At 35.8% G+C, this 17,830-nt stretch overlaps 2 protein-coding genes across 3 annotated transcripts; one reads left to right on the top strand and one right to left on the bottom strand.

The window, feature by feature from the left end:
* Positions 1 to 49: 49 nt before the first annotated feature.
* LOC128878401 (cartilage oligomeric matrix protein) lies at positions 50 to 12,069 on the bottom strand. Of its 2 annotated transcripts, XM_054126565.1 has the most exons (15): positions 11,789 to 12,069; positions 9,940 to 10,113; positions 9,337 to 9,563; positions 7,432 to 8,104; positions 7,208 to 7,293; positions 6,841 to 6,904; positions 5,542 to 5,764; positions 4,563 to 4,691; positions 3,223 to 3,499; positions 2,974 to 3,126; positions 2,430 to 2,811; positions 1,721 to 2,074; positions 1,320 to 1,547; positions 593 to 1,102; positions 50 to 428 (listed from the first exon to the last, which is right to left on the bottom strand). In XM_054126565.1, exons 1-15 carry the CDS (start codon positions 11,865 to 11,867, stop codon positions 301 to 303), a joined length of 3,687 nt encoding a protein of 1,228 aa, XP_053982540.1. In that variant the 5' UTR covers positions 11,868 to 12,069; the 3' UTR covers positions 50 to 300. The 2 variants fall into 2 exon arrangements, with proteins under 2 accessions (XP_053982540.1, XP_053982541.1); XM_054126566.1 differs by lacking the exon at positions 4,563 to 4,691 and having other exon boundaries at positions 11,789 to 12,067.
* An 814-nt stretch (positions 12,070 to 12,883) lies between these two features.
* On the top strand, positions 12,884 to 17,732 carry LOC128878407 (BRCA2-interacting transcriptional repressor EMSY). Its single transcript, XM_054126588.1, has 12 exons — positions 12,884 to 13,249; positions 13,991 to 14,165; positions 14,254 to 14,432; positions 14,596 to 14,705; positions 14,786 to 14,911; positions 14,976 to 15,138; positions 15,216 to 15,458; positions 15,543 to 15,680; positions 15,757 to 15,896; positions 15,985 to 16,116; positions 16,189 to 16,362; positions 16,543 to 17,732. Exons 1-12 carry the CDS (start codon positions 13,186 to 13,188, stop codon positions 16,783 to 16,785), a joined length of 1,887 nt encoding a protein of 628 aa, XP_053982563.1. The 5' UTR covers positions 12,884 to 13,185; the 3' UTR covers positions 16,786 to 17,732.
* The last annotated feature ends 98 nt before the right edge of the window (positions 17,733 to 17,830 follow it).

Below are 17,830 nucleotides of genomic sequence, written 5' to 3'. Positions count from 1 at the left end.
TGTTTTTATGTGTATTAATTTTCTATCCGACTTTTTAAAAAAACAATACTGGACTAAGACAAGAACAATAATCACAAAGTATAAAATATTTAAATTAATTATGTAAAATAATGCATAATATCTAAATGTTATATTTCGAATTCGAAAACAAAATTGATGCAATCCATAATCGTAAAACAAGATTTGGTCAGAATCGAATGAACGTTAAATAAAATATATGGTATTGTAAACATATATACACGTAAGTTACGTAACAAATCAAATTTATGCTCTTTAATCCAGTAGTGTAATTCGGAAGATTTAGAAGAAGTTGTATTCCTCGCGTTGTTGTTGTCTGTGATGAGGTCTAATTTCATTGCTCAATTCTGCAGCTATCTCCTTCTTCAAATTTGTAGGCAACTCGTTCCAAACCGATTGCGGCACGGTTTCTGAAAAGTAAAATTACAATTATTACATTTAACGAAGACGCATATCTTACTATGTAAACAACGCGTTTGCTAAAATTGATATTTCAGCGGTAAAGTTGAAGCGGACGAGTATATGTTTAGAGTAAAAGGAACGATCTCTTATTTAAAATTTCTGCTCTTCTTACCTTTACACGTGTATAGCAGGTTCGACCAAGTGATTTTTTCCTGAGAGAAGCAATATACGCCTAGTCGGCCGCCCTTCAGAGTTGAATCGTAAACGTTTCCGGAATCAGCCATCAATTGTTTCCCTTGGTAAAGCCTGAATCTAATCAAACCAATTCTTGGCCTATGCAACAGTTGCCACCTGTACGAGGTCTTCTCCTTCCAGCCAATTTTCTTTGGGTCCCGCCAAAGTATCTTCACCTGATTCGGAGTGTCCTTGTTGTGCCAAAGACTGTTTCTAAGAAGTTCACCGGGACCGGTGCTCGAGTCGACGAGTTTCAAAATGATTCCAGGATCCCCGACTGCACGGAACGGATTCGCCATCCAGTACGGCTGCTGGCTCTTCTTCCAGGTTACGATATAGAATCTACGATAGTCTTGATAAGAGAACACGAAACCAACAAAGTCGTCGTCTCCGTCGTCGTCGACGAAAAATGTGCCTTCGTAGTCTACGCCGCTAAATACATCCGGTCCTGTCGAAGAAAATAATGAAATTAATGATATGTTTGTCTTTCTAATATCAGTACGTTCCCTACGGGCTATTCCCTTTTCTATTTCTATTTCTGTAAACCCTCGGGGCCTGTAGCTATGTTTGATTGTAGCTACGGTACGGGTTTAACGATCCCGCGGTACCCGAGCTACAGAGGCGCCAGAAGAATCTGTTGCTTTTATCGTATAAATTGTAGTTACCGATAGCGATTCCAGGATCGCTGTTCACAAGCTGCTGTATTTCAGCACCATCGTTGTTTATCCTCCACACGGGATCTTCCTGAGCGATGCCAAAAGGATCCAAAGCAATCGTGACATATTTTCGAAAGTCTGTCGTCCAGATTAAACTGTTGTTAGGGCAGTTGTCGTGAATGTTTATCACGGTGTCGTTATCGTAGTCATTCCAGCAAGCGTCACCAATATTTTCATCTGAAAAGTATATCAAAAGTTTCGTTAAATTAAAATTACGTTTCGACTTGTTACGTGATAGGAGGCACGAATGCAGTTAATAGCAGCTCCCAAAATGCCCGTTTCTCAACATTCACCTTTTGCCTGTAGGAAACAAAATTATCATCAGTATCGATCCTCGAACATTTACTTACGATGAGTGTGACGCTGATCTGGATTATACACGTAAAGGCAGTTGTCCTGATAATTCGGTATGCCATCGTTATCTATGTCATGATCGCACTCGTTTCCTATACCGTCGCCGTCGTTGTCGTTTTGGCCGGGATTCGCTATATCGGGACAGTTGTCTCTGTCATCTTGTATGCCATCCCTGTCTGTATCGCTGTCGTTATCGCAAACATCACCTACTCCATCTCCGTCTCTGTCCATTTGATCTGTATTCGGATTGAACGGACAGTTGTCGCAGACATCACCAATCCTGTCATGGTCTGAGTCTATTTGATCGTAGTTTATCTTCTTTGGACAGTTGTCTTGGCGGTTTGGAATACCTGGAAAAACAAGGGTATCCTAATTTTTATTCTTATTCTTATTTTATTTTCTTTTATTTTTCTTTTTTTTTTTTTAATATAAATAAAAATAGAAATGTAGTACCGCCTATGGATTAGTCTGTAATAAAAAATTCAAATATTTTCACGAAGCGGACGAGCACAGTTTCGATTGCACATAGTGATTCGAAAATGTATCGTTTCTTCTTTCTCTCGCTACACCGATCATGGAAGTTCACGGATTGTTGAAATATATTTTTCTTGTATCATTTTAGACGTATCATTTGTTACGATTGCAGAAATTTCCTGCGTATATAGGGAGGTCAAATAAAAAAAAGTTTTGTAATCGATATAATACCATCGTTATCGATATCGTTGTCGCAAGCGTCTCCAATCCCGTCACCGTCTGTATCCTCTTGCTTTGGATTTCTGACCAAGGGGCAGTTATCACAGACATCCCCAACCGAGTCTGGCCCATCTCGGTCTGTATCATCCTGACCAGGATTCGAAACCAAGGGACAGTTATCCGAAGAATTTAGTACGCCGTCGTTGTCAGCATCCGGATCGCACGCATCGCCCACGCCGTCCTGGTCTGTGTCCTCCTGGCCACTGTTTGGCGTCAGTGGACAATTGTCTACGCGACAACGTCGATCGTGACACCGAAGATTTCTATCGGGAATTCCGTCGCTGTCCTGGTCGACGGTGCAAAGAAGCCCATCTCCGGCCCATCCGACACGGCACTGAAAATTGTATCCTTTTTAAACGTCAAATGTAGATGTCGTTTTAAAATCAGAAGCATTTCGAGTATGTAAAAAACCAAAATTCAACTTTTTTTTTTAAACATATTTAAGTAGATTAAGTCTTTAATAATCGTTTTGGTACATTAGGTGTCCGACAATTACCCTGCATCTGTACTGATTGATATCGATGCAGACGCACTCGGCATTTAAATCGCAAACTGTCGTCAAGTCTGGACAAACATTGTGCGCAGGGTGACAGCCAACCGTTTGATTTCCTACAAAACCTGCCCTGCACGCTCCGCATCTGTACGAACCCTGGAACAAAGCAAAATAATGGAACATGTTTCAGGGAAAATCTGACACGTTTGTCGCAAATGAAACGATACTTTAATACAAAGTTAAGTAAATTACCTCTGTATTGATGCATTCCATATACGGGTCGCAACCTCCATTGTTATTTTCGCACTCGTTTACGTCTTGACATATTTGTTTATGCACCTTAGCAAACTCTATTCCAATTCCCTCCGTAGTGGGCCCGATATATCCCACCGGACAAGATTCGCATCTATATCCAGGACGTAGATTGATACATCGCACTCCAGGATGACAAGGCTGTGCCAAATCGCACTCGTTCATGTCGATGCATGAGGTACCATTGCCGATGAAGCCGTTTGGGCATGGACCACATCTGAAAATTACCACGATAAAAATGAAAAAATGTGCAATTCGAAAGAGCCGCGATGAAATCGGATTTTGTTAATTTCAACGTTATTTTGAAGGAAAACCAGAAAATGTATTGTAAGTTGCTCCAAAAGTTTTGTTCGTAATTTAAGCGTTTGTTAGACTACGCTCAGACAAACCATGATAAAAAAAGCCTTGTTTGTATTTTATTAATATTATAACGTTCGATTGTTCTTTAGCTTTTAGCGAATGAATGCAGTTGAAAATATGTAATTTCATGGAATTCTTAGCGAACACAGCGCATATTAGAAGATAGCCAGAGCACCGGAAAATATAACTCGACAACGTATTGCGTTTATTCGACGTGCTTGCGTATTTGAACTTCTCGCTCCTCTGTTTACTCTAGTATCGGCTAGTGTTTGCTTCGACAGATACGATATAAATATGTTTATATTTATAAGAGGCGCTAACTGTAAATGTATCCCATGTACCGTGTCCATGTCCCATGCGAGAGAAACAAGTGACGTGTTATTGTACCTGGGAAATTACTTTGATGAGTTTTTGTACCACACCCTACAACCATGGGATTGTGGCTTGACACCGAAGGTCGCTAAAGTCAATAGGCCTGAGAAGTGGAGAGGATAGCCACGAGACAGTTACAGAGAGTTCCAATCGATAGATATTAGGTTGATGCATAATTGTCCGACTGTTTTTAAAGACAATATTTGTCCAATGTAAAAAAATATATATAATGGACGACCGTTCGATTACAGATTGCAAGCGGCCCATTACAAATCACAAAAGTAGCGAGTAACGGACGAGTGGTTTATTGTAAATTAAAAATGTAATGGGTAACTATTAAATAGTCCATTAAAATTTGAAAAAGTAATGTGTAATGATTAAATGGATTGCCCATTACATTTTTAAAGGAGTAGAACTCTAATTCATCTAATTCAATAATGAAAAGGAAACGTTAATTTCAAATGATAGAACGATACGAAAACAAAGACGCCGGGTAATTATACACGAACCCAATAGTATCGTCATGGTATCCGTTTTGACATTGGTACCTGTAATATGGTGGGTAAACGACTGACTCACACTCTACTTCTCGGTAGCAAGGACTTAGCTCGCAACCGTTTCTCCGACGCTCGCAACGTATGCCATCGCCAATATAGGCGGAAGGACATTTTCCACAGCTGGAAAGTTTACATGTTTATTATTTACGGTAGAAATAACTTAACTGGCGCAGAGAGAACAAGCCACGTGAATCCAATTCCGCTGCAACTTGATTTGAAGTCACGGAAGGGGTTTCCCGCTATTCGACGTAGTACGCGCTCATTCCGTGAGCGAATAAGGGTACATACCCTGACGTTTGTGCATGGCTTCGTCGATAAGAAGATACCAAAGAATCTCGTACGAGCCATCAGATTGGAGTTAAACGAGGGTTCAAAGTATACGATGAATCGATGAATCGTAGAACAAAGAAAAGGCTAATTGTCTCGATATCGAATCTCCCAGAAACTCAAAAATAAACATTCTTACAAGTCATCGGATCGAAGTTGAACGGGTGTTTAAAGTATAAGACCTCGATGAATCGTAAAACGAAGAGAAAGTTAATTGTTTGAATATCGAATCTCCCAATTCTGGCTTTCAGTAAGTGCTAAAGCCAATATTTGGCTGAGTAGTCCAGGTGGAGGTTTGGCTCCCCTACTCTATCTACGCTCTGTATATCACGTTGAACGCCACATCGCTCATGCGAGTGGCAGAACTTTTCACTAAGGAACTTGAACAATTAATTTTGAGGGCTAAGTGTTAATGAAAATAAATCTAGATAGAATTCACAAGTAATACGACGAATGATAGATTTGTCCGTGATCTCGCGGCAACTTTGTACATCTTACATCGTATCGCACGCTCTTCGACAAACACCAAGGATTTTGGATGAACAAACACTCAACTTCCTATGGTTGATGAAAGTTTACGGCGGTGCAACTATCGTCCCATTGAAAATGACACTATATTTCAAATAATGAAAATGAAAAGTACCTGAAGCCGTCCGCGTGGTCGTAACAAGGGACATCGCGAAAGCACGGTTTGCTCGCACAGGTAACGACCGCTATAGCGCAACGATATCCGTCTCCGGTATAACCTGGGGGGCAAGCGCCGCATTGTGGCCCACGTGGAGTGTTGCGACAATCAGCTCCCGGGAAGCAGGGTGACTTATAATCGCACGTAGGAGGCGGAGCTGCCGTTGTGGTCGTCGGTGGAACTGTGAAATTACAGTAACGTTCCTCAAGTTGTTACAAACCTCGTCCAGCAAGATGTTACAAAGAAAAATCCACTACTTCCTGGAACTGTCCGGGTAACAAACGGCGTTTCACAAAACCCGGTCTTTGTGGGGGTGTTACTGGGATACGAAGTATGTGCAGGGTGGATGTTGTAAGTGTACATCTAAATTCTTTCAAATCTTCTGTGCTAGTTGTTAGCTCCCTTTCCCTTCTTTGAAACATACCTTTTTTAGTATCCCGTTAGATAGAATTCTCTTTACTGTGCAACTCGTCTTCAAAAATCTTGATATATCGATCCATCTTGATGTTTTTGACGTTACGTTAGTACGCTGCGCTGCGCCGCGCCGCGCCGTTTCGCTTTCGATTACTACGATATGACCCATGGGCCTCTGTTTTTCTTCTCGACTATACCCACTTGTTCAGCATATTCAAAATTCGTGTCCTCGTTATTTTTTGATGTTTTCGTATATTCGACCACGTTAGTCTTCCATTCCGTGTTCCGATTAACTCGATACGTGTACCCTCTTATAATACCAAACTTGAAGCTTCCTTTCTCTACGTATCTACCAACCTTGCCAATTCTTAACAAATGAATTAAGGTAAGGTGAGGTGAGGTACAGTAGGGTACGGTAGGGTAGACCAACGTCAAGATAAGATCGAATAAAATGAAATAGAATAACGATGAAACGCGTTCGACGTTAGAACGTTGACTATACTTCACTCGTTACCACACTTTCATGTTCATTCTGATCGTTTCTCACTTTCTCCAACTACTTTCCGCTCTATCCTGGTATACGAGTCACAAAAGTATTCCAATTTGCAAAAATGACACGTTTATTGCAATGTTAGACCGTTTTATACATTAATATAAATACTCTCTCGTCGCCCATAATAGATAATTTGTACATTTGTAAGAACTGTAGCAAAGTTAAAACAGTTTTCGTGCAAAAACTGAGACGGAGCAAAACCACGTCGAAAGAAAAACGAGAAAGTAACAAGAAAGAAATGTTCTTGACGATTAATAATAATTATTTCAATACAACGCAACTTCACTCACCGAGGGGTACGCGACAGCCTGCACAATTTTCGATTAGTTGTCGCAGATGTTGCGTTTCCAGTCTCTGAAAAGAAAAGGATTGTTACGAGTCAGACTAACGTAACGGTCGTTACACGAAGAAATACGAAAATTCTTCGTATAGGAGTTCACCTTTTTTATTTCTTAATACAACAGCTGTTACTTCAAACGATAACGTCGAAGAACGCGAACTTTTTATTTCTATCAGAGTAAATTTTAATCGTATTAACTGGCTATATCAAGAAGAAAAAAAACGGATATTTAATCGAAACATAGCCTGTTCGGATAATGGAACTTACATGTAGTAGAAATTAGCTAATGGGGTTTGGACTATAACAGCGTTACTTACATTCAACTCAATTTCTCTCCAGACCTTCTTGGTAGCAACGATCAGTTCGTTCAGAGTTTTAACTATTTGACTGTCCGTGAGACAAGCTGTAAAATTGTAATTTTCCGTCAGTCTATCCCAAAATGTAATTATACAATAGTGCTCGAAAATGGTCACATTGATATTCAGTAAAATATTGGAAAGTCATTAACAAGAAAAGAACAAAAAGAGGACTATTATTTCACCTCTTTCGTCCAAACTCTGGATCCCTATGTCTCCTCTTCTCGGAACCCTTTTGTAATTTACAGTTGGTTGATCGAGAAAATCTATTTCATCGGTTTTATTATCTCTGGTTTTCTTACGACGCGGTCCATTGAAGTCTTCGGGTCGCGACCACTGGTGCAAATGGCCCAAATGGTAAAATAAATCCGACTCCTCGAGGTCGTCCGTGGAATGATCTTTACCACGATTGTCCTCGGAAAAACGTTTATTGTATCGGTTCGATTGACGCGATTCTGTCGAATGGTGGTCACGGTTTAAGCGACGAGATTCTTTAACGTCGTCGTATCGGTTGGACCGTTCGAATTTATCCGAATTGTCGAAATCATCGATCTGATAAGTAACTATATTTGACCGAGCGTCGGAATCGTGAGCATGATCTTTAGATCGACGATGATATCGTTTTTCATTCGACGTTGCATGAGATCGTTCGATACCAGGCGAATGATCGTTAAAGTCTTTAGCGTGTTGATTCCAATCGTCGTTGGATCTTAAATTGGATTCGTGAGACTCTTTATTCGTCGGGAGATTTGATGACGTGTCCGTATAGGCCAAATCATTGGAACAGTTTTCTTGTTTCGGCACATCGATGACAGACGTTGATGGATATACCTTTACTAAGCTTCTTCTTTCCCTAAACTAAAGACATACCAGCTGGAGAAATGAGCAGGTTACAGCATAGCGTTAAATATGAACTATATTGTTTTTATTCGTCACATGTTTTCAAACATTTTCATTCAGGTACGATTAAGAAAAATGTTAGCGATAAGAACGATTTTTTCACTTTCCCAGTGTGATGCAAATGGGTTAACGATTAAATAAATAATCATCCGAGGCTTGCAGTCAGATTTGCCTCCGTCATATATTGTTGCAACTCGGCCAAGTTTCTTAATATTTATGCATCTCGATCGCGTATACAAGAAAGTGGGTTGTGCATATTCAGTAAGATTGAATTCTAAGCTAATCGAAATCAATTCAATTCTTAAATACGTTATGCGAGTTAGCAGCTGTATGTAATAAAGACAAGCAACCTCGGCCTGGCCAGCCATATTTGGAAAGACATCATCCTACGGTCTCCAACGTCATTAATGGTCTGTATCACCGTGAAACTCCGTCAGAGGCCAAGGAGGAAATAATGTTCGCCACGATCGATCATTCGTTCTCTGGTTCGTAGACGCAGAGAATAATTATTCGAAACAAGACAACAATTTCTATTCTGATTTCATCGCATGCGTTTCTGTATAATTGTGTGCCTGACTTTTATGCAAGCGTTGTTTATTATAACTTTTCAATTCGTGAATTTGAATCGTATTTAGACCTACGGTTGTTACAATTATTATTTTTCAAATAAAAGAGTTGGGAGAAGCGTAAATCACGAAGTGACGAAGCGATTTATGACTATCTTCAAAATTACGTTGAAAAATGCTACTTGTTGAAAAAGTTGCAGCAGTATTTTCCAACGAAACGCAATTGAAACAAAATGACTCGTGACTCTGGACATCTCGACGCCAATGTGTTGAGTTACAACATCCATGTATGATTCTCGTTACGTCTCGGTTAAGTTCAGACGCACTATACGCCCACAACCGTATTCACTGTTGAAACTGGCGTCGACTCGGTGGGTTCTTATGCTACGATATATGCACATATGCAGACCTATTCGACAGATCGTATACAGAGTGTCCCGCATACACTGTCGCAAGTTGTTTTCTCAAAAACTTACGAAGATATCAACCTGGTTTTTGCTACAGTTGAATGCTACAGGAGAGTCGATCTTTCAGCGCGTAACAGACGTGTGTTAGAATTGATTTTAGGCAGGAAAAAAGGGGTTCTCTAAATTTTGTTAAATGAAAGATAGGTAAAACACTCACTGCTTCTACAAGAGGACTGTTTTCATTATCCGCCAACTCCTGGAAACTTTTCTTCAGCGACAACGCTCCTTGATAAACACAGTCGATGTAAACATGCATTCGAGCATTTGGTTGACTCTGATGCACTATCACGATTACGTTCTTCAACGGTGTATTGGTACTTAAAGTGTCCACGTTAATGTGTTCGGTAGTTCGATGTCTATCGTCATGGACACTCTCGAGAATTACTGAAAGAAATTATGTCTATCATAAAGTTGCTTAAAATAATCGAAATTATTTTTTCAAGGATTCAACGATAAATGAACACCTACACCTAATTTTAAACACATTTGTGGCCAAATTTTTTTTACCAAAGATAAGTTTTCGCATGCTTAAAAATACACTGAGAATATTTGAAGAACTCATTCTATCGAATCTGCCATTTTTTTTTTTTTCATCAGGCAATTTGACAAATCGCCTGGAAGATGGAACAAAGTTATCGATGTAGTGGCGGTTACATCGTTTTTCTTTATAAATAAAAAGTATGTTTATTTTAGAAAGGCGCACAAGTAATTTCTACACTTGGCACAGGGATCGTTCGTTTCGCAAGAACGTGTTTCCTACCTCGTTTCGTTCGTCTGTCGAGTATTAGCATCATTTTCGTTCTGTATTTGCCGAATTTCACAGCCAAAAGTGTTTCGACCATTGCTTCTGACGCTTTGTTCTTTGACTTGATGTTCGAGAATGTAATCGCAAAGTCGTCGTTGCTCCATGCTTCTTGAAGACTTGTCGTTAGATCTGTGAAACACATACAAAAAAGGCAAATAAAGCGTATGCAATTATAGTTTTAGAATATAGTTTAACACTTTCGTTTTCGTTTTAAGAAATTCAGGGTAAATAACTTTACAAATCGGTATTCGTCAGTAATGAAGTCTTTTGAATTTTTCTTATTTTACTAAATCTATTTCTGGAATTTCCATGGAACAAAGGCCGATTTCATACAATTTATGCACTGTTTACGATAATGAAAAAATTCGTAAAATTTTACGTTACTGTCGAAAAATTAAATATACGCGCGCATGTCCTATCATTTTCTCCGATACTGTATAATTTATGAATAGTTTCATATATTTATATTTTCCTCTATTTTTCTCAGATTAACGTCCAATGGGATACGTTATGCGTTTGTTGATAAATGTTGTTTTAAAGCGATATTAATACTATAATATATTTTTGTTATTGGAGGAATAAGGAGTAAACTGATTTATAAATCGAATTAATTGTGTTGTTACGATAGTTGTTCGTAAAAGTTGCGGTAAAAGGATTGTTATTAACAGTGTGACTTGAAAACTTTGAAATACAAGGGTTAAATTGACCAGCTTGGTAGTTTGAGTGTTAAATAAATTTCTAAGAGTAAGGGTAACCGGAAGTTTGAGCAATTGTTTGTAACGTTGAATTTAGAAATCTTTCCTCGGATTTGGTAAACACGAAAACAGTCCGTTCGAGTTAAATGTCTTGGAGAAACGATTTATCGTTCGGAGCACGTCGTTACCGGGTTTCTTGTCGGGTTGCATGGGGACTGGTTTGCAATACCGTAAACATGTTATGGGAACGCGTCGCAGGTGCAGTAACGCCATACGCTTTTCATTTACTTTTAACAGTTGTCTGTTGAATTTCATAATTAACATTGATCCGTGTTCAAAATTGAAATCCAGAACGTCTTGCATTACTCTTTTTTGTAAATTCACGGCATACCTATTACATCACGAACAAATGAATTTCATTTCACGACCTCTACGTTTCATCTAAATATAACAAATGTTTTTTTTTTATTAAAATGCAATTAATGTTCTTTATTAAAATGCAATCATTGCATTCACTGAGCTAGTTTTATTTGAGAAGTAAGAATTTCCTCGGCGTGTTTCTCAATGTTTAATTCAAATAATTGGAAAATTTGTAATTGAAAACTATTTGAAAATTCTGAATGCAGAGGGTTTATAAATTTGCTTTAATATTTCAAAACACTTCGTAGGAAAATATAAAAAACACGAGAGTAGAAGTCTTGGATTTTATAAATTTCCAGGAGAGAAAATTTCAAATTGGTGATCTTGATAACTACATCTAACGATAATAGATTGTAATTAGAGAACAATATAGATTACAACTGATTTGTGTAGATGCTCAAGAGTTTTATGATGAAAGTATCAAAATTTGATCGTGGTAAGTCTTTTCTCGATGTATTAAATAATCAATTTAAGTTGAAATTTATAACTGTTATTTTAAAGTACCAAGTACTGTGAACTAGAGTCATTAAGTTATACGTTATGGTATTCAAATTCCTTGTTTCCCCAATATTCGCTGTATAATGTAACGATTCAGGTTGTTAACTAATTAAGGTGATAATCAAAGACAGAAAAGTCTATTTAAGTTTATTAAATTGACCACACACTCTAATTTAATCACTTTACCTTACCTTCATCTGGCGTGACACTGGAATCAACGAAATAAGTAACAAGGAGCACCGCGACAACTATCGTCGCGATTAAGCGCATTTTTGTTCACCACTTTTGCCCGTGTTTGTATTCGTTCAATTGCTAATTATTTAGAACTCGCGTCACTTGAATTTCTCAGCCCGCTCAAACTTCGCTTCTTTTCCCAATTAATTTCAAACGATGCATACCGAACTTGAGCGAATAAATAGATCCTAGGACGTTGGCGTTCGTCGACTGAGACGAGGAAAAGCCTACGGACGACTTTATACGTCACCCACGGGAATTTCTGAGTATAGAGTCGTCGTTCACATCGAAGATAACGAAAGGAATCGATGTAGGAAATAATAAAGAATTTATCAGGATATCTCGTATATGTTTATTTAACAGGGCGTAAAACGTTTAAAGTCGCTGAAGCAATCGCTGTGTTTGGTGTGGAATTAAATCCATTGCGTATGCGTATATGTATTTATTTACCAGATGCCTTATTGCACTACTAAGTGTTGCTAAATTAATAAACATATGACCTTTCCGTACACTTTTCTTAATCCACAATCCCTTATTTTACCTTAAACCAAACCAAAGTATAACAGCTAACTTATATTCATTAATATTAATATAACGCAAGTGTCTGGATGAGGAGTTTTTTGGATTTTTTATTTTTTGTTTTTTATTCATTAAATTCATTGAGATATTGTATCTTATCATTCTGTCTTCTTTTATTGGCTGATATATCACAGCATATATAAGAATTTATAAAACGTATATAGCTAGTATAAATGGTTATCGTTTATACTTTTAATAATTACGTATGTATTTTACGTTCCCATTAACAGAAACACAGAGGTAAATAAGTTACCGTGTTTTTTTTCTTCTCTTTTTATTTACTTACAGGCAGGACTATGTTTCCCCTGGTCTATCTATAATAATGTCTCTATAGTTATATTAAGCATTTATACAATTTATATATTGTATAACAGTAGTAACAATAAAATATTACAGGAGAATAATTGAAAGCTGAGTAAATTGAATAGAAAGAGGATATTCAATAGGCGCGCGGAATCATGGACTTGTTCGCATGCGTTGGTAGACAAAGACAGATAAGGTACCGACACTGAACTATTCTAATTAATATAGTTCAGTGGGTACTGCAGTTTTCTTTCCGAGAGGTGCCAGATTAGCCAATACATGAAAATATCAGTGAACTTTACTGGCAGGAGTACCAACGTTTATAACGAATACCGATTACAATAAGAGTAATTGTACGACAACTTCATCATCAACTCACCATACTGTCAACGAAACGTCGAAAATGTGGAAAAAGTGTACGAACATTGGTAAAATTAGATCATATTTATTATAACGATCGAAGCATGGAACCATGTGGTCGCTGAGACATGAAACAATGACCCGTGATGAATGCAGAAAATATTTGCGATGTTTAGGTAAGGTTAAGTTTCGTATAATTATTTTCTTAGTTCAGTAACGTTTAGTTTCTTACAGTCTCGAAAGAATCGTACATGTCGAAAAATGTAACGCAGTTTTATAATAGGTATTAATATCCTAATGCACACTATTTGCGTCATTGAAAAATAGATAATGGAAACCTGAAGAACTATACTTGATAATCATTGCAAATTTATGGATGTATTAATATTTACCGATGTATAAATATGTATTCATTTGTTATTAAATATAACTAAAATACACAAACTGGTTTTTTTATTTTTAATATTTACTTTTTGTAGGAATGTATTGCATAGCATTATTTTAACTGCTGTACTTTAAAAGCCATTTGGGTTTTACCAGACTTGTGGTAATCGTTAAATGTATGGATAATGAATAAAACATACTCAAATAGAATGAAAATCCTTCATTAAAATTGTGAATAAGTTCATCTATTGTTATATGCGTGATAATATTGTTCTAAATAAGAAACTTAATTATGGTAAAATGTAGATATATCCCATAACAAATATTTTTAGAGAAATCATAAATGTAGTTGCACTGCATAGAAAGAAAAGTGTTAGTTAAATATTTAGTTCATTTAAACTAGTGTAATTACATTGAATGATTTAATTAAAAAATAGATATACTTATATTAATTTTATTAAAATTTCTTAAATTAATTTCAGTTATTTAGATAATGTGTTATTTATATAGCCAATATGTGCTTTTTTTAATAGAGTTAGATGCTTATGGGAGTATGGTATCCGTCTTGCGTGCTCAGGGCCCTTTCACTAGTGAAAAACAAAAATTATTACAAGAACTCGCTAAAGTTCTACATATTTCCAATGAAAGACATCGTGCAGAAGTGCGGAGAGCCGTGAATGATGAGAAACTAGCAACGATAGCAGAACAGTAAGTACTCTACAAAATATATTATAATTTATAAAATCTGAAATAAAATGGTATTGCATTTGAAAATTAATCATTTATTATGATATAGATTAAATGGTCCAAACACTGGTACAGATTGGACTATCGAAGGTCGTCGTGTAATTCCACTTTTGCCAAAATTGAAGGCACGATCTGCTTTCACAACGCTAGCAAATAGCTTATCCCTTGCAACTGCAGTGGCAAATAGAAGGAATCTTCTAGTTCCTGAAAAAACAGAGGATGCAAAAGGTTTTAAGGAAAACTATTATCTATTTTGGTAAATGTGTGGTTTTAGTCTATTAAAATAGTGTACAGCTGTAGAACTGTAAGTTAAGGAGATTTCGTGACTTAGTATTCTTTTATATACTATCCATAGAATAAAAATATGTTACTCGTGAATTTGTTTTAATAGCTGTAAGAAGTGAATCTCCTGTGAAGCAAAAAGTACAAGAAAAATTACTTAACAATAATGAATCTACACCTAATGAAGATAAGTTTGGCGATGAGAACGTTTCGAACGAGGTATCGGTTACATACTTATTTTGTATGGTAAGGACATCGTTTTATGTTTCAGTTACTTTATTTTTTGCAATACATTATAGGCCACTGAATTGGATAAAAGCAAGGATATACATAAGCTAAAGAACAATTCTGATGTCAACGAAAAATGTACCATGCCTGAAAAACGAAAATGTACTTCTCCACTCCCAGCAGCAATTCCAAGCAAGGTAATGAAAATCGTTTGATTATATTCTTTCTCAGCAAATAAATAAATAATGATATATTATGCAGGTTTTGGTAGTGTCTTCGAACTCGATAGGAACAATAAATCATAATATCGTCCATAAAGGATCTTCCGAAGATACGCAGTTATCGCAAATGCCAATAAATTCACTGCAACACCAAAATGTTACAATAATACCACTTAATATTAATTGCGGAGAAACCATTACAGGTTATTGCATCTTTAATTTTAATATATTTGTAACATGTATTTTGCGAAATAATGCAACTTTTTTAAATTGTATTCAGATTCAAAACAGTCCGTGATACATGAAAATTCCAATAATCATCCGGTAGTTCCGCCCGGTAATGCGAATGCCGTGATCCCAGTGGGCACAAGTATTACGAAAAGTAAAGGAAAAGTAATTGCTATCCAAAATAAACCTAGTACAAAAATTGGGCCAGCAATTTTAATGTCCAATAATACATCATGTGTACCAAATAACAACCTGCAGCCTGATACACAAGATACATCGACAGAAGATATTTTAAGTATGAATATATGTTTTTTTAAACACGGTAACATTTTTACAATAATACGTTCAATAATTTACTTAATTGCCTTTATTATTCCAGACTCGAACGTATCATCTCATAATTTAGAGAAGACAGCAAATACTGAGAATTCAAATCTAACTGTTAGCAGCACAAAACGTGTTGTACCCGTGATCCATTCTAATGTAAAATCCCCAGTAACTAGAACCATTACATCAAGTAAATGTTATTGCTTCTGGATGACTAATTAATACAGAATCTACTCTAAACTAATTTATTTTTTAATTATTTTTAGGTAATCCACAACGACTAATAACTGCATGTCCTGATAAAACTGTATCAAATGGACCAGGACCACCTCAAACTAAGCAAACGTCAACGTTAACTTGTAAAAAACTGCCTACAAGGTTTAATAATCAAACCACTACCAATATGGTACAGTTCTCAATAAAAGAATGTTAACGCAAACTACAACGATATTGGGATTCGATTTTTAAAAAATGTCTTTTTTGTGACGTTTCAGGGTGTTACGTTAAATTCTAATAAAACTGTAAATATATCTCATCATCCCAATACGAAGTTAGCATCTAAAACGAACGTGATTGTTATACAGAAGGGTCAAACTAAAGGTGTAACTCTTTCTCACGCAGGAAAGGTAATTACATTGGTAATCACTTTTATATTTTATGTGTCGGATACAAAATAGAAGTGTTTTTATAAATTTTAGGAAGTGTTGGAAAAAGTAATTGTGGGTGGAAAAAATGTACGCGTTACGAGTCAACATAACACTTCTATTAATGTTTTACCGCGTCATGTTTCTCTAAACAATACAGATCAAACTGTAACTATGTTATCAACAACAAACTCATCTCATGCAGAACTTATAACATCTGATACAAAGGTAACGACCGTTACTCATATATAAATCACAAAAACAAACAAAAATACATTTTTATTATAAGTACTTAATACCCGATTATATAATAACGAGTATTTTCGTTTGTATTAGCTTTTGGTAGTAAAATAATTGAATATTATGTAATTATTATGGTTGTAAAAGCTTGAGCTTTATGTTTTTCAGTCTGGTAATACCATTATGTTCAATCTTCGACAAGATGTTTTGGAGAAGAATAAAAGTTTGACTCATCTTCATGAATCATCTAATGTTCTTACCTCAGATTCTAAGACTGTGATACAAAATACGCATGGCCATTTTTCGAAAGAACCAAATAACAGTGATTTACATGCACAAGATAAAGAGATAACTGTAGAAACCGATGATATAGTTACTTCTGTTAACAATGAGATACAACGGTCAGTTTGAAATTGTCGAAATATATTACAAAATTATTGTATTAAGAAGTACATGTAATAGGAACAACTGAAATATTACTTCAAAAACTTTTTGTAACTTAATAACATATTTTATGTGTAAGATATTTCACAAATTAAAATATATCCCAGAGACATGAGTTTCTTAAAGAAAAATTAAACATTGTAAACTTATGCCGTTAATAAGTAAAATTTAACGTGTATATATATAGCAAATTGAAATATTTCCTCTATTGGCAACCAAGAGTAAAGTTATTTTATTTTTTAAATATACTGCATCTTATGGGACGTCTTGAAATATCATCATATGAAATGAAAAAAAAATAGAGGGATACTCCAGAATTCAAACCAATTCATAAGCGTGTATGATATATTCAAGATTAATGAAATCCTGTTCAGTTGTTTCTATTATGTAGTTATTTACTTGTCAACATTAAGAAGTGTCATTTCTATTTTTATACAATCTAAATAATTTATATGACTTATTGTACCGCTTAAATTGTTTTTATCGACTAAAATTTTTGTAATTTAGCTCATAAATATTTTTTTACGTGTTTGTCTATACTCTTGTCCAGTGAATATTATTTATTTTGAGCACTTTCAATACTCAGTAGAGGGTCATATCGACATCGATGATTATAATAATTTATAATAATGAATTAACAAGAAGAGTGTGGATATGTTCTGGATGTATAATACATATATATCTATGTATTCAATCAATAATAGGTTTTAGTTTTTTCAACAAATGGATAGCTTTTTCTTCTATTAAGTCAGTCATTTAATAATGTTTAAAGTTTATTAATATAAAACGTGCAATAACCTGTTCAAAAAATTGTAATTCAATATGACTGATAAATTTACGTATGGTGCGTGGCATATTTTTAATTTACTCATAATTTAAAATTCAGTAGAATAAATATATCGATACTGATAGTATCATGTTAGATCTTCCTTTAAATGTATTTTCGATGTAGACATTTTCAGAGTACATATGTTAACCAATTTTTTTACTTAATTTTAGTTCAGACTCGATG

The sequence above is a fragment of the Hylaeus volcanicus genome, chromosome 6 (genome assembly GCF_026283585.1).
Source record: "Hylaeus volcanicus isolate JK05 chromosome 6, UHH_iyHylVolc1.0_haploid, whole genome shotgun sequence".
In the NCBI taxonomy this organism is placed as follows: Eukaryota; Metazoa; Arthropoda; class Insecta; order Hymenoptera; family Colletidae; genus Hylaeus; species Hylaeus volcanicus.
This window is presented reverse-complemented; position numbering and strand designations above follow the sequence as displayed.